Raw genomic sequence first — 15933 nt, 5'->3', positions numbered from 1 at the left:
AAAAGGGGTTTTTGTGTTTTTTTCACGAAAAACAAGATGGCGGCCGAACCATGTGACGTATGACTTCGAAATTTTTTGCATTCTGAGTTTTTTTTAACTAAGCATCTGGGAAAAAAATCTCATTTTCGGGGGAGAAAAAATTTTGTTTGACGAATTCTAACCTCTTAACGTTAGCATTTTAAATATACTCGATACTCATGTTTTTTGTTCCCATTGCAGAGTTCTTTAGAATGAGCCATTCCTCAAATTTTTCCATTGAGCGGTTTCGGAGATACAGAGGGGAAAGGTTGAATGTGTTTTACAAGATGGCGCCATACCACGTGACCTATGACGTCATAATTAGCATTAAAAAATTCTCGGAGCCAAGACGATCATTTGATGAAAATTTCCTGTCAATCCGACCAGCGGTTGCTGAGAACATTAATTATGAAGTTTTCGGAGGTGCAAAATAGGGCGGAATAATAATAATAATAAGAAAGACTCTAGCAGTAATAAATAGGTTACTCTCCATTTCATGGAGAGTAAACCTAATAAACATAATAATTAAACATAAACATAGAAACCATAATTAAACACAGAACCTATTAATTCCCCCAGAATTATTGATAGGATGACTTGTAGTACCCATCCCCTACTGGGAGCGGCACTATACGATACACAATTACATAGAGAGAATTGGGGTCCAGCCCCCACCCTGAATCCACCAACCCAGGCACACACAGAGTACAAATTACGATGCTATATTAATCGTCTTTCGCCCACTTTGAGTCATTTGCACAAACAATATATATGGTATGACATACACCTTGATATCTTAATCCATGAACTTGCTTGATCCAATAATAATTGAGAATAACATGAAGTGGGGTGACTTATTTTGTTGTTGCTTTGCCAGAAAATTAGGATCATTCACCACTTGCATTGTTCAGTTATCTTTGCCCTGATAAATGTTTGATTGTGGCATGGCTCATGTCTTGCAGACCACACTCCACAGATAGTGCCACTCACCGCAAGATGACGCTTTCTCTTGCCGACCGCTGCTCCAAGACTCAAAAGATTCGAATCTTGCCCATTGCTGGGAAAGATCCCGAGTCTCAACGCAGCGAGATGATCAAGGTGTTATTGGCTTTCTTATTTTGTGATATGGAAGTTCATAATTACCCTGCGTGCGTAGCTTAATGCAGGGGAAAGCAATCGGTTCACTCTGTCAGTCTATGATCGAGGAACTTCAATTGAATTTCATATTTTGAACACTGTAGAACACAAATTGCCGTATTTGTACTGTACTTCCAAAAACCTGAGCAGTTTAGCAGTACTTTGGCAAAATTGTACGCCATCTCGATCAATCAAATTTACCACTCGTGCTCTCACGGTGGGGGAATATATGAGATTTAGACAAAATGGTGGTGCCCAGCGATGCAACGCCAGAGCCAACTTCATGCAAAAAATCTGTCTTTTTAGTGCATCTTTTTCATATACAGGAAAACGAATACGACATAATGGCAACACCACCGAAGCTTTTCATGCTGTAGTCTTCAAGGCGATTCACAGCAAAGAGACCGGAAGAGATGAGAACGAGTGCGTTTATAAGCACGTCTAAGTAACCACGACTGATTGGTTCTTCATTCATGACATCATTGGTGTTCTGAACGCCCATTGGTTCACATCGGCACTTCATTTCAAGCTCGGTACATGGGCCGTACCACCCAAAGGTTGGCTGATCGTATCAAACAGCATGTCCCCCTGGCAATTGGAAGAAATAACTCGGGAGTGAGGACTCAATCGGTACAACCATGCAAGAACGTTCAAGGACCGTCGACCATTTCTTCTTCTTCTTCATCTTCTGCCATTGCACGGCACTTGGATGCCAACCCCGATTGTGCAGACCAGTACAATGCAGTTATGTTCAAGATATTGAGCCGAGGTCGTAGTACGTCACATCTACGTATGTTAGAAGCAACGTTCATCCATTCCACGGACCCTACATTGTGTCGTCAAAAGGAATTTGTGCATTCTCTCATTCTCTTTCAACACGGAAATATTAAAGGTATTTCCCCGACCGCTGCCCAAGGTAATGATGCAAATGGTGCAACATCGCTGACAACTCCACTCCAGCCAATCAAAGTCCAGGACAGTGGTGACTGAGTTGACCAATGGGCGTTCAGAACACCAATGACGTCATGAACGAAGAACCAGTCGGTGTCGCGGTTACTTAGATATGCTTATAAATGCACCAGTTCTCATCTCTTCCGGTCTCTTTGCTGTGAATCGCCTTGAAGATTACAGCACGAAAAGCTTCGGTGGTGTTGCCATTATGTCGTATTTGTTTTCCTGTATATTAAAGTTCTGTAGTACCAAACATCTGTTTATGCATCTTTTTCAAAAACTTTGTTCCAAAATCGCCAGTTTCTCCAAGAAGAGTTGACAGGTTTGTGATTACGCAAATGCATGGATAATCTCTCTGGTGAAGAAAAACGCATCTCAGCGGAGCATCGTCCGCTCTCTACTGTTCCGTTTGGCCCATCAGCTTCAAATTGTTACCTTCGCTCCTGTTATGCAAAGTTCACGAACGATAGGTTTTAGTTCCATTATTTCTAAAGTTGTGTTGCCCTTCGTATTGTTCATTATTCGATGTGATGTAACTTATCAATGGCGGATGCTGCTACCTCCATGTATTTCTGCAGAAAGAAGAGGAGCGGCTCCGAGCATCCATCCGCCGTGAGTCACAGCAGCGCCGTATGCGTGAGCGGCAACACCTCCGAGGCCTCACGTCCCAGTACTTGGAGGCAGACCGCTTTGATGACGATGATGATGACGGCGATGAATCCATTAGTTTGGCTGCCATTAAAAACCACTACAAGGGTGGTGTGAGAGGTGCGATTATATTTCAACACTCCTGTAATTTTAGGCTCATAAGCGTGTTGGAGGGGGAGGGGGGGCCTTCTCGTTTAGGGCTGCGCTAGTCCTATTGCTGCTTCTGCCTCTGTTACTTGACCACACGTGCTTCGTTTTCGCTCCTTTCCTCCCAAGTATTATTATTTCTGATCCCAAATCTTAAACCTTTTCCCTTCCTTGCTCCAAATAATATACAAACAACAAGAAACTCTTCACTCCAAAAAAACTGAACTCTATCTGTCATGCACAACAGTTTCTCTTTCATTCTCTATCCATACTTCTTTTAAATATCCCCAAACTGAATCTTCACTGAATAAAACGTTTCTTCCATTTAAAGCTGTTGATAGCATTTTCTAAAAACAATTTAAAATATATATTTTGAAATGCCTCGCTCTCCTTGCTGCTATATCAGGAACAACCCATCCATTCTTCTTCTTCATCAAAATCTCTTCATATTCTTTTTGAAAAGGCCTTTTCCCAAAATCTTTTCACTCCTAAACGCTTAGTTCATCCACCCTCCTCTCGTACCTACAGCTCCATTTTCCTCTGTTCCGGCAATGGAAAATTTGTTTACCACCCCTCCTATGAAGTTTGTCGCTGTAGGTCTGGCAAAGGGGCCAAAATCCAGAATGTGGCCAAAAATCCAGAATGACTGTGTTCACCTTCACTCATTAGTTCCTCTTTTTCCGCTTCTGTGGAACCATTGTTGGAACGTCGTTGGTACCCAGAGTGCCCCAGGAAGTGACTGGCACTCCAGGCACTGGAGGTTGAGCTCAGTGGCTGTGTTTGTCTCATGTATTTGTCTGTTTGTCCATGTGGGTGTGGCAACTCTGCCACGAGCCTTAGTTACTGAAAAAAAATGTCTGTTAAGAAATATTTAGAAACATCCCTACCAACTTGCCAAAAATTATACGGGAGTCGTGTTTCATTGAACAATCTTTTCCTTGTTCTCATAATACATACTTGCATATCAAATGCCCCTCCTCAAAAAGGCCTTCTACTTTTAACCTTTCGTATTTATTGACACTTTCCCATAATCTCAAAATGTAACATCGGTGGACCAGATATGCCGTATATTTTACAATATCATGAAATCTCAAGTGTTTTTGGCCTATTTTGATTTACTGTGATTGATATGCTCCCTGGTGTTGGGCTAGCGGCTAGGGTGCCGGCTTAGGATCCTAGGATCCTGGGTTCGAATCTCGGTCGATCGCCGAATCGCAGGGGGGTTGACTCAGCCTGTCATCCTTCCGAGGTCGGCCAATTGAGTACCAGTTCACTGGTAATTCCCTGTTTGTCGTTGAAGGCGGCAAAAAGGGTTGGCGTCAGGAAGGGCATCCGGCCGTAAAACATTGCTTCAAAAAGGGGACCAAAAAAACAACAACTACCACGGTCCCCGAAAAGGCCAACCCCCGCTTTGCGGGGAAAAATGGCCTCTAAAAAACGGTGGGGGGGGGGGGGGATATGCTCCCAACATACGGATATGGTGTGAGAAATGGAGAAGGTGAAAGGATTTTGGAGTTTGCTGATGGAGCTGATATGGTGTGAGAAACGGATATGGTGTGAGAAATGGAGAAGGTGAAAGGATTTTGGAGTTTGCTGATGGAGCTGATTTGTTGATTTGTAATACTCAGTTCCAGAAAGAGGACAATAAGCTTGTTACATACACGTCAGGTGGGTCGACAACAACCGTTGACTACCTGGTGGTGCGTCGGCGAGATAGGGGGCACCTCCGGGACACAAAGGTGATCCCGGGGGAGGAGGCTGTTTCACAGCACCACTTGGTTGTCTGCGACATAAGGGTGAAAGGTGCGAGGAGAGCTTGGCGGGTGAAGTACCAACCGAGAATGAAGGTGTGGAGGTTGAAAGAGGTGACAGTAAGGGAGGCATTAAAAGAGAGGCTGAGTAGGGTAGAGGATGATGTGGTTGAGCTTGAAAGTGGTTGGATGTCAATGAAAGCTAGTCTGTTGGGAGCCGTTGGTGAGGTATGTGGATGGACAAAAGGACCACCGAGGCACTCGGAAACATGGTGGTGGGATGTTGAGGTTGGAAAGAGGATTGACGAGAAGAGGAAGAAGTTCAAAGAGTGGCAGAAGGCGAAGGGTACGGGAGCAGAAACAGCAGAGCATGAAAGTTATAAGGCAGCCAGGAAGGCTGCAAAGAAAGAGGTAGCAAAGGCGCAGGAGGCATGTAGGAAAATGTTCGGAGAACGCTTGGATTCGGAAGAGGGTCAGAAAGCAGTATTCAGGATTGCAAAGCAGATAGCGAAAGAGAGGTGTGATGTGATGGGGGTGAGTTGCTTGAAGGATGAAGTGGGACAAATCGTTGTCGACCCAGATGGAATTAAAGGAAGATGGAAAAGATATATGGAAATGCTGTTGAATACAGAGAATGAATGGGATGGCAACATAGAGAGTAACCCAGTTTTAGGACCGGCAGAGAAGATAACTGAGAAGGAAGTTGAGGAAGCGATAAAAGCAATGAAGAGTGGAAAAGCGGGAGGGCCGACGGGAGTTGTGGGAGATATGTTGAAGGCAGCAGGAAGTTGGGGTGTGAAGAGAATGACAGAGATCTGTAATTTGGTGGTGAAAGAAGGCCGCATTCCAGTGGATTGGGAACTGAGTACCCTCGTCCCTCTATACAAGGGGAAAGGTGACCCTCTGGAGTGTGGCTCGTACCGAGCGATAAAGTTATTGGAGCATGGAATGAAGGTATTGGAAAGGGTGTTGGAGAGGAGGATAAGGAAGAAAGTGAAGATCGACGAAATGCAGTTTGGATTTATGCCAGGAAGAGGAACGACAGATGCGCTTTTCATTGTGAGGCAGTTGCAGGAGAAGTACATGGATAAGAGGAAGAAGTTGTTTTTTGGGTTTGTTGATCTGGAGAAAGCATTCGATAGGGTTCCACGCAAAGTATTGACATGGGCATTGAGGAAGTTAGGAGTGGAGGAATGGTTGATCAGAGTAGTGATGGCAATGTACAAAAGAGCACGCACAGCTGTAAGGACGAAGGACGGGAACAGTGGTGAGTTTGAGGTGAAGGTGGGAGTGCATCAGGGGTCGGTACTAAGTCCACTACTATTTGTAGCTGTGATGGAGGTGCTGGCTCAGACCGTAAAGGAGGGTTTACCGTGGGAGTTGTTGTATGCAGATGATCTGGTGTTGATTGCGGAAAGTATGGATGGACTGAAGGAAAAGATGAACAAGTGGAAGGAATGTATGGAGACAAAAGGTCTGAAGGTGAATATCGGAAAGACAAAGGTGATGGCAAGTGGTAAAGCATGTGGTGAGGTGGAAAGAACTGGGAAGTGGCCGTGTGCTGTGTGTAGGAAGGGTGTCGGAGTGAACTCCATTCAATGTACAATGTGTGCTGAGTGGGTTCATCAAAAATGTAGTGGTCTGAGAGGGTCATTAACCAGTGTGGCAGCTACATTCAAATGTAAGGTGTGCACAGAGGGGGCTGCAGATGGAGGAAATGTTGAGTTGGATCTTGGAGACGGCGTGAAGCTGGAAGGTGTGAAAACATTTTGCTACCTCGGAGACATGCTGAATGGAGAAGGTGGATCAGACTCGGCAACGGTTGCTCGAGTGAGATGTGCATGGAAGAAATTTCGGGAACTGAGTGGCGTGCTGATGAGGAGGAGAGTGTCGCTGAAGCTGAAGGGAAAGGTGTATGCTGCATGTGTGAGAAGTGTTATGATTTATGGGAGCGAGACATGGGTAATGAACGTAGAGCAGCAACGAAGGCTGGAAAGGGTGGAAATGCGAATGGTTCGATGGATGTGCGGAGTATCGTTGAGAGAGAGGAAGACAAATGATGAATTGCGAAAGATGATGGGAATATTGCCTGTGATTGATGCTGTGAAGAGGAACAGGTTGAGATGGTTTGGTCATGTATTGAGGAAGGATGAAAGTGACTGGTTGAGAAGAGTGATGGAAGTTAATGTAGAAGGAAGTAGAGGACGGGGAAGACCGAGAAAGACTTGGCTAAAGATGGTGCAAGAAGAAATGCGGGCAAGGGGGTTAACAAGGAGAGATGCAGAAAATAGGGCAAAATGGAGAAGATTGTCATGGGGACCGCAAGGCTAACCCCCGCTCTAGCAGGGAACATGGCCTTAAAATGCATGTTGTTGTTGTATGCTCCCAACAGCAGAATGTGTTGCTTTGCAGAGGAACGTGCGAGGATATACTCCTCAGACAGTGATCAAGGTTCCGATGAAGAACGCACTCAGCGCTTACTCAAAGCCAAGAAGCTGGAAAGTGATGATGTAAGAATCGACTTCCATGTTAGTCTTCATTGAAATTGTAAATTTGGGTTCACGTGGCAAAGCAGCACATCATTGCCAAACGAGGGGTGCATGTGAGGAGGTATTCTCGAGCATCTTTGGCAGACTTGTTAATTTGACCATTCAACTCAAACTGCTCATCTCCCACCATCTCAGATGCCACCAACTGGAAAATTCTTATTCTTGTTCCATATGGCTGCATTCTACAACTAGAACGGCGCTCAGTAGACCTGGCTGGACCTGTCTACTAAATTTTGCTTGAATTTGTGCACGACTTTGAGATATCGGTTTTGGCCTTATCCCTCGATAGCAAAGAATTACTTTTGAAATTCTAGTTTTCGGATGTTCACCAAAATCGAATCGATTCGTCCTCGGCACACACTCAATCTGTCCAAGTTAAATTTGCTTTATATTAATTTTTATATTATATATTTATACTTTATATTTTCCTTTTTGAATTTAAATCGCTTGTAATTGTCCACAACTTTTTGAAATATCCTGCAGTTGATGATGTTCAATGTTTGGACGTCTTTCGAGTATCCCAGGAAGTTTCACATTTGTATATTTATTACATAAAAAACTAGAGCAATGTTGACACCAAATTCTGCTTAGAAACACCATCTGCCACCCTTATTTTACAAAAAGAATACCAAATGGGAACCCGCTATTCGTGGAGGATACGTTCCTGGAAAATATGCGAATTGCGAAACCGTGAATAGCGGAGCATTGTTTCAATGGAAAAAGGGGGGATAGGTTCCCGAGAATCCGTGAATAGAGAGGAACAATCCACGATGGTCGATGTAAATCCTGGAAATAGCAAGGCAAATCCCACGAATGTCGGCGATAATCCCGGAAATATCAAGACAAATCCCACAAATGTCGATGAAAATGCGCGAATCAATGGCGTGCCAGTTTCATTGGGGAAAAGAGAGACGGGTAACTGCACTAATAGATACTGTGGAGTGTTTTCATTCTGCACAGGGATAACGTGTTATGCAGCTGGTGGTACATCCCGCGAAGCTCTCGATTATAGTGCGGCTAAAATTTGCGGCCGCGAGAGCCATGAACACGCAAAGCACACAGCAGTGAATGTAGAAGCAGGTCATGCTCGCGGCTCGTAAATGTTTTTTTGCGTATGCCCAGCTGCTTTATGCATGGTTGGTGAAAAATGGGTTTTATAAACGTCCAGCTAGCGGCTTGTGAATTTTTTTTTGCGCCCCTGAAACACAATACAGCCGCAAATAGGAAAAAAAACCCGCGAATTTGCAGGACACTTTTTTGCGAATAGGGAAACAGGTCTCATTTTATCACCCGCAAATATGCGGAATCCGCGTAAAGCGGGGTCCGACTGTATTTTTAAATTTATGTGATTCAACAGCATGTACTGTACTGTTTATATCAAAATGTAATTCATCTGAGGTCAAGACCATCTATGCCTGATATGTGAAACACCCTGCAAACCATGGCCATGGAAAATAGGCTTTCTGGAACGCTGGCCACATTTGCCATCCAATCATCATGTAACTTTGTTAAATCATTGGCAATTGATAAGTGCCCCTTTGTTGAAATTTTCATGTCAATCACTCAAGTGGTTGCGGAGAAAACATTTAAAAGCAAATAAAGGCGAAAATGTGAGAGCCTCGACCGGCGTTCCAAAACATGGTCAAGGATGGTTGGAGACTCCAAGTACTAGTTTAAAATAATTAATTGTGAGCGACGTACAATTATTATTAAGGTAAAATAAATGTACAATTTATTTTAATTTTTTTTCCTGAAATCATGTTGATAATATCACCGTTTTTGTTAACGATTTTGTGATCAATATTTGTGATTGTATAGGAGGGGTCTGAAGGTGATGGTTCAAGGAAGCGCAAGTTGGAGGATGAAGACGAGATGGGAAATAAGAAACAAAAGAAGTATGTCATCAGTGATGATGAAGATGAAGATGAAGGCTGATTGGTAAAACCTTTGACATCACTTCCTGGACAGATTGACTGATCAATATTGTTGATGGCAAAATGTGGAAGAAGACATTTTTGCCAATGCAGCTCCACCATTTCCACAAAATTAGGAACAACGAAAAAAGCTCATCATTGGCATCTCCTGCAAAGCACAAGCACAAGGCCTCCTGCTGTCTCGCTCTCTCATTGCACACAGGTGGTGATCTCTTTTTTTACTATATCTCTTCTCGTCTTACTTCCTCTGCTATTCCAGGAGGTAGATTGCACATGTTCTCCAATAAACTCCTAAAATCCTGGCCCATGGCTCACCTCCACTGCTTTATTCCTCTTCTCACGTGTAGTTCTAGCACATCCTTCAGTCTGTTTATTCCCACTCTTCTTTCCAGAGCTTCATGCTGGCATAACGCTGCCATCTCAGATCATCAGTATCTGTAACATATATAAATAATCGACATTTTGAATCTTCCATTAACTGACCTCTTACTAACAGGTTACTAGGTTTCCTGTTCGTTCATCCTCAGGTGCCACCTTTCTCTTCCATGAGACGAAATTTTGTACAAAAAAATGGCCAAGGTTATTGGATGCATTTAAGAGAACTAATAAAAACAATTCTGCAATGGCTTTGCTTACTTTGAAGGACTGGGGGTTTTTTTTTTGTACAAAATTTAATGTCAGAGAAGATGAAGGTAACTAATGATATGAGGGTAGCTGAATTGATGGGGGAGAAAACTAGGTGGATGAACAAACGTGACATAAAATGTGACCAACTTAACCAACAAGCTCGTAATGGGGGACAGGGGTGAGGGAATGATTACTGGGGATGTGTATGATTGGAGGGAGAGATAGACGAGGATGTCTCTCGGCATAGAAGAGGATATCTGGAAATATTTCCAAGCTGGCCTCCAAAGCCAGTCGCTGACTTGGCATCCTCCATTGTGTGAAATCCTTCCTTGGCACAACTGAGCAACTCACCACTTAAAGCTTTCATCCGCAGCTTCATGTAGTACTGCTGTCCCCTCTGGGCATCCAAAAACCTTGATCTTCTCTACACCCGTTAATCCACCCCAAACCCACCTCCTTCAAATTCCCTGTTTTTCCTGAAAACCCCTATAGTTTCCATCTTGCTTATCCTGTGTACCCCACCCCAGCCCTCTCTCTCTTCCACAGATCTCCTGGTGTCCCTGTTCTCTACGGTTGTTGTACTTCCCTCCCTCTCCCCCTCTTTTCTCCTTCTCTTCCCTTTTTTATTTGTTCTATGTGTTAGCTATCATACGAGTCCAGATTAAGTATACCAATTTTTTTTTTTTAACAAGTACATTAAAAAAAGGCCCTGTTGAGAAGAGTGGGACTGTACAGATGGGAGGAAATGATCTTGAGGTAGGATGGAGAAGCAAATGTGTGCAGGTGAGCATTAAGCCTGAATTTTGGAAGGCTAACGAATTGGGGATTAGTGGAAGGAAATGTGCATCAAGAGGGGCTTGGAAGAGAAAAGCAGAATCTGTTGGTAATAATTATCTTTTAATAATTATTATTAGTACAAAAAGAGAAGAGCAAAAAGCAGAGACCACTAACCTGTCTAAGATGAGGCCCTGTGTGTCTGTTTTGTAAGACTTGCCAACCATGTGTCACGGATGCCACAGCATCTACGTACTTGGACTTGATATCTTAACTTCCATTTGCATCGTTGAAGTTCTACACAAACACTTCATAAACCCTGAACCCAAGTTCTTTATGTAAATTCAAGAGCATTGCTAGGCACTGTAACTTTGTACTATTTTGGAGACGTTTGTATAAAAGTGTTCGGCGATTAAACATAAAGTGTTGAAAATATATATTCTTTTTTTAAACACCCTTTGGTCATTTTGGCCAATGGACAAGTTGGTTTTGTGTTACATTATCCATCGCCATTAATATGTTGAACATGGATGGTAAATATGTGATTTGAAATGTTGAATGTGGATGAAATGTTGAATTTAGAAGAGGAACAACATGGACCACATTTTGCCAATGGCTATGTGGATTTGGATGATATGCTGGATGCATGTGGGGTGGGGAGAAGAGCATCATGAGAGTTAAAGGGAAGGAGAGAAAGGAAGGGAGAGGGGAGATGATAACTCACCTCCTCTTCACAAAAGATACTTTGCGATCTTCAAGGTTCAACATCAACCAGTACTGGCAGTGGTCCTCCTGTTTAGCTTCCTTCCGAGGGACGGCATATACAACAAGAAAAAGAGCAATCAGAGATTGCAAACCCTCGCCAGGATGTATTTTCAATGGTTTTTAAGGTTTTTGTGTTAAAACAAATATGGTGGCCGAACCACGTGACCGATGACATTTTTTTTCTTCTAAACTCATTTATTCCTAGATTATGCTCAAAAATTTCATCTTGATCGGATGAAGTTTTGTACTTGTCGAATTATGACATCATAATGGAGGCACCTATGACATCATCATTAACATATTTTATTCCCCATGGAGAGTTCCTTTGCAATGAGCCATGTCTCAATTTTTTCTATTCAGCACTTTCGGAGATATGGAGGTGCAAAGTTTTTCGGTTTTTCCAAGATTGCGGCCGAAGCACCGTGACCTATGACGTCATAATTATCATTTAAAAATTCTACAGGTGGTGAAAATTCTACAGGAAAATTCTACGGTGAAAATTTCCTGTCAATCGGACCAACTGTTGCAGAGAAAATCATATTTATTCTGTGCGGACAAACAAACGGACTCAAATTGAATACCCTCTCCTCTGACGAAGGCAACTAGAACGGAACCTGGTGGAGCGCATACCTTGGTCAGGCTGAACAGTTTACGTTTTGTATCCCACCGATAGGCCGGATCTGGATTCGGACCTGAACCAAAATCGAATCGGCTTGTTCATGTCACGTAACCAACTCGTCCACCAAGTTTTGTCATGACTCGTCCGTAACTTTTTGAGATATCGTGCTATATAACGTTTTTGGTCCCGTCTCTCAATGGTGAAGAATCACTCAAAAAATTATCGTATCTGGATTTGAATCTTCACCAAAATCAAATCAATTCGTCCTCGTCGCACCCAACCTGTCCACCATGTTTTGTCTGGAATCTGTCCACAACCTTTTGAGATATCCTGCTCACAGACAAATAGGGGTGAAAACATAACCTCCGTCCATCTTGGGATGTCTGATTGCATGTGCCTGTGAAACACCAGGGTGATGGTTTACAGCTGGGGTGAGATTCAAATCTAGGCCAGTCTGCTCAAAGGTGTGTGTGCGCACCTTTAATCTATTCTGCCAGGAAGTAGGATCGTTTTTGAAGAATTTTCTCCAGCTTTTTAATTGCCCGATTCAATGACCACCTGCATTATCATCTGGTAAGTATCTGAGGTTTTGACTTGTCTATATCTAACCCTTCCTCTCCAAACGGCCTGGTCCTTCTGAACCTCACACCCTAACTTTCTGAAAGTCAACCAATCCGAGTCTCCATGCAGCATTGCCTTGGACCACCAACCTGCAATAGTCACATGGCACAGATTTGTATCGACTATTCTGGGATGATGAAAAACATTAATTTAACAAAATAAAACATGCACCTTGAAGTCAGAATGTGGTCATACAAGAAACATGCATCCTGTCCCTCAAGGTCAAAATTCTTGTTGTACAAGGTACAATAATTGCTGTCAGAAGGAGCTGCTGCCGCAATGCCAAGATGTATCCTCACAAGAAGCTCTTGTTTCCCTGAAACACCTTTTATTTTAAACGGTTTCAATAAAATCAAAAATTTGGGATGCAGCCTAAAATACAAAGGACCTCAAGCCCAAAGACGGAAGTAAGATCACACAAGGTTTGCCGAAACAATATGGTTGCATTCGGGCTTTCTCACACAACACACTTGTCCTGACCCCAAAAGCCAAAAAGTGTACAATAAGCTGCTGTTTTTGTCTTAAGGTTTCATCTAACGAACAAACAGTTTAACGCGGTGATTTCAGGGTAACACAACCTGTAAAGTTTGACACCACAACCTGTAAAGCACCAGGAAACAGTGAAGTGAGATGCCTCAAACACCGAACCTAACCGAACACTTCATCAATAACATCATTATTAACCCCTGTTGGACTTGGTCCGAAATGGGGGCTTATGGATTGGGTCTCGTCCATCCGTCCACAACCATATCTTGAAGATGTATGGACCGATTTTGTACACACTTGGCACAAAGACAACACATGATGGTGTACATATGCACATCATTTTGTTATGAGATGCGATCAAAGATGGCCGACTGGCGGCCATATAGTTGTAAAAAACCCGACGTTGAACATGTCCCTCAACCATTTCTCGGACATACATTTAACAATGTTGTTTAAACGTGGCATACAGACACTGAATAATCGCTTGCATGTGCACATCATTTTTCTTTCGAGATCAAATCCAAGATGGGTGAGTGGCGGCCATTTTGTTTCTTAAACGTGTGTCCATCAATTTCTGGACATGCATGGTCCGATTTTGTTACTGAAACGTGTCTCCATAAATTTCGCACACATGCATGGTCCGATTTTGTTACTTAAACGTGTCTCCATCAATTTCTGGACATGCATAGTCCGATTTTGATACTTAACCGTGTCTCCCATCAATTTCTGGACATGCATGGTCCGATTTTGTTACTTAACCGTGTCTCCATAAATTTCGCGCATATGCATGGTCCGATTTTGTTACTTAAACGTGTCTCCATCAATTTCTGGACATGCATGGTCCGATTTTGTTACTTAACCGTGTCTCCATAAATTTCGCGCATATGCATGGTCCGATTTTGTTACTTAACCGTGTCTCCCATCAATTTCTGGACATGCATGGTCCGATTTTGTTACTTAACCGTGTCTCCATAAATTTCGCGCATATGCATGGTCCGATTTTGTTACTTAACCGTGTCTCCATAAATTTCGCGCATATGCATGGTCCGATTTTGTTACTTAACCGTGTCTCCCATCAATTTCTGGACATGCATGGTCCGATTTTGTTACTTAACCGTGTCTCCATAAATTTCGCGCATATGCATGGTCCGATTTTGTTACTTAAACGTGTCTCCATCAATTTCTGGACATGCATGGTCAGATTTGTTCCTTAAACGTGTCTTCATCAATTTCGCGGACATGCAGGGTCCGATTTTGATACTTAACCGTGTCTCCTTCAATATCGCGGACATGCAGGGTCCGATTTTGTTACTTAAACGTGTCTTCATCAATTTCGTGGACATGCAGGGTCAGATTTGTTCCTTAAACGTGTCTTCATCAATTTCGCGGACATGCATAGTCCGATTTTGATACTTAACCGTGTCTCCTTCAATTTCGCGGACATGCAGGGTCCGATTTTGTTACTTAAACGTGTCTCCATCAGCTTCTGGACATGCAGAGTCCGATTTTGTTCAAACTTGGCACAAGCACAGTACATGATGGTATACATATATAGAAGATTTGGTGTTATAATCCGATCAAAGATGGCCGACTGACAGCCTTTAACTCCGTACAGAAAAATTGCTAAAACCACAGCAGGGGGTGGGGCTATGACATTTTATGTCTTTTTCTTCTTGTTTACATCAAATTCGGATTGATCAATCAACACAGACAGAGGTGGTGGTGAAAGATATTGTCGTGTGCACAGCCCATTAACACTGATACCCGTGACTGGATGGGCCGAAGCAGGCTTTAACTCTGAGGCGTTCCGAATTATGGCGATATAACTATAAGGTCGCGCACACGGCTGAGGAGAATCACGACGATCTTAAAGCTTTTATAAAACCAAACGGGTTTATTCCAGAACAAACAAGGCAAAATAAAATCAATAACTGCTAAATACAATGAGGTAAATAAATCATATTAAACTAGAGCGGCACTCAGTAGAGAGCAAACTGCCGCATGGTTGGCCATATCACTCAATGGTGAAGAATCACTTTAAAACTTCTAGCCGGATCCGGACCTTCACCAAAATTGAATAGATTCTTCCTTCTTACACACCCAACCGATCCACCAAGTTTCGTCCAAATCCATAACTTTTTGAGATATCCTACTATGTATCATTTTTGCCCCTATCTCCCAGGGGTGAAGAATCACTTTTAAAATTCTAGTAGCCGAATCCGGATGTTCGCCAAAATCTAATCATTTCGCCCTCGTCACATCCATTTTCATGTCACATCTCTGCCAAATTTGGTACGAATCTGTCCACAACTTTTTGAGATATCTTGTTCACAAACGGACAGACAAACAAATGAAAAATCGGTCAGAGACCGAGGACTTGCCAGAATTAAAAATATGGCGGCCGAACCACGTGACCGATGATGTCATCATTATTTGTTTTCTAAACTAATTTATTCCTATATTATGCTCAATAAATTTCATCTTGATCGGATGAAGTTTTGTACTTGTCGAATTATGACGTCATAATGGAGGCACCTATGACATCATCATTAACATATTTTATTCCCCATGGAGAGTTCTTTCCAATGAGCCATGTCCCAATTTTTTCTATTCAGCGCTTTCGGAGATATCGAGGTGCAACGTTTTTCGGTTTTTCCAAGATGGCGGCTGAACCACGTGACCGATGACGTCATCATTAATTATTTTTTTCCTCCACCAGTTTATGCCGACATGGCGCTCAAGAAATTTCGTCTTGATTGGATGAAGTTTTGTACTTGTCGAATTATGATGTCATAATGGAGGCCTTGGGCCTAGAGAGTTAAAAATTGGGCACAGTCTATTCCAGGGCAAGGCAAATATGTGTGTAAAGTATGGCGATGCTATGTGCAACAATGTAGACGTAGTAC

At 42.8% G+C, this 15933-nt stretch overlaps 1 protein-coding gene across 1 annotated transcript in view; it reads left to right on the top strand.

The window, feature by feature from the left end:
• Window positions 1-10971, top strand: part of LEO1 (LEO1 component of Paf1/RNA polymerase II complex) — a 34448-nt gene extending 23477 nt beyond the window's left edge. Inside the window, exons 8-11 of the mRNA XM_068106945.2 lie at window positions 981-1116; window positions 2685-2874; window positions 7065-7162; window positions 9020-10971. Of these exons, the coding sequence (XP_067963046.1) occupies window positions 981-1116; window positions 2685-2874; window positions 7065-7162; window positions 9020-9136 (541 nt within the window). The 3' untranslated portion in view covers window positions 9137-10971. The remainder of the gene's footprint in view (window positions 1-980; window positions 1117-2684; window positions 2875-7064; window positions 7163-9019) is intronic.
• Window positions 10972-15933: the final 4962 nt, after the last annotated feature.

This window comes from Myxine glutinosa, chromosome 2 (assembly GCF_964187855.1).
Source record: "Myxine glutinosa chromosome 2, kmMyxGlut1.1, whole genome shotgun sequence".
Classification (NCBI taxonomy): Eukaryota; Metazoa; Chordata; class Myxini; order Myxiniformes; family Myxinidae; genus Myxine; species Myxine glutinosa.
This window is presented reverse-complemented; position numbering and strand designations above follow the sequence as displayed.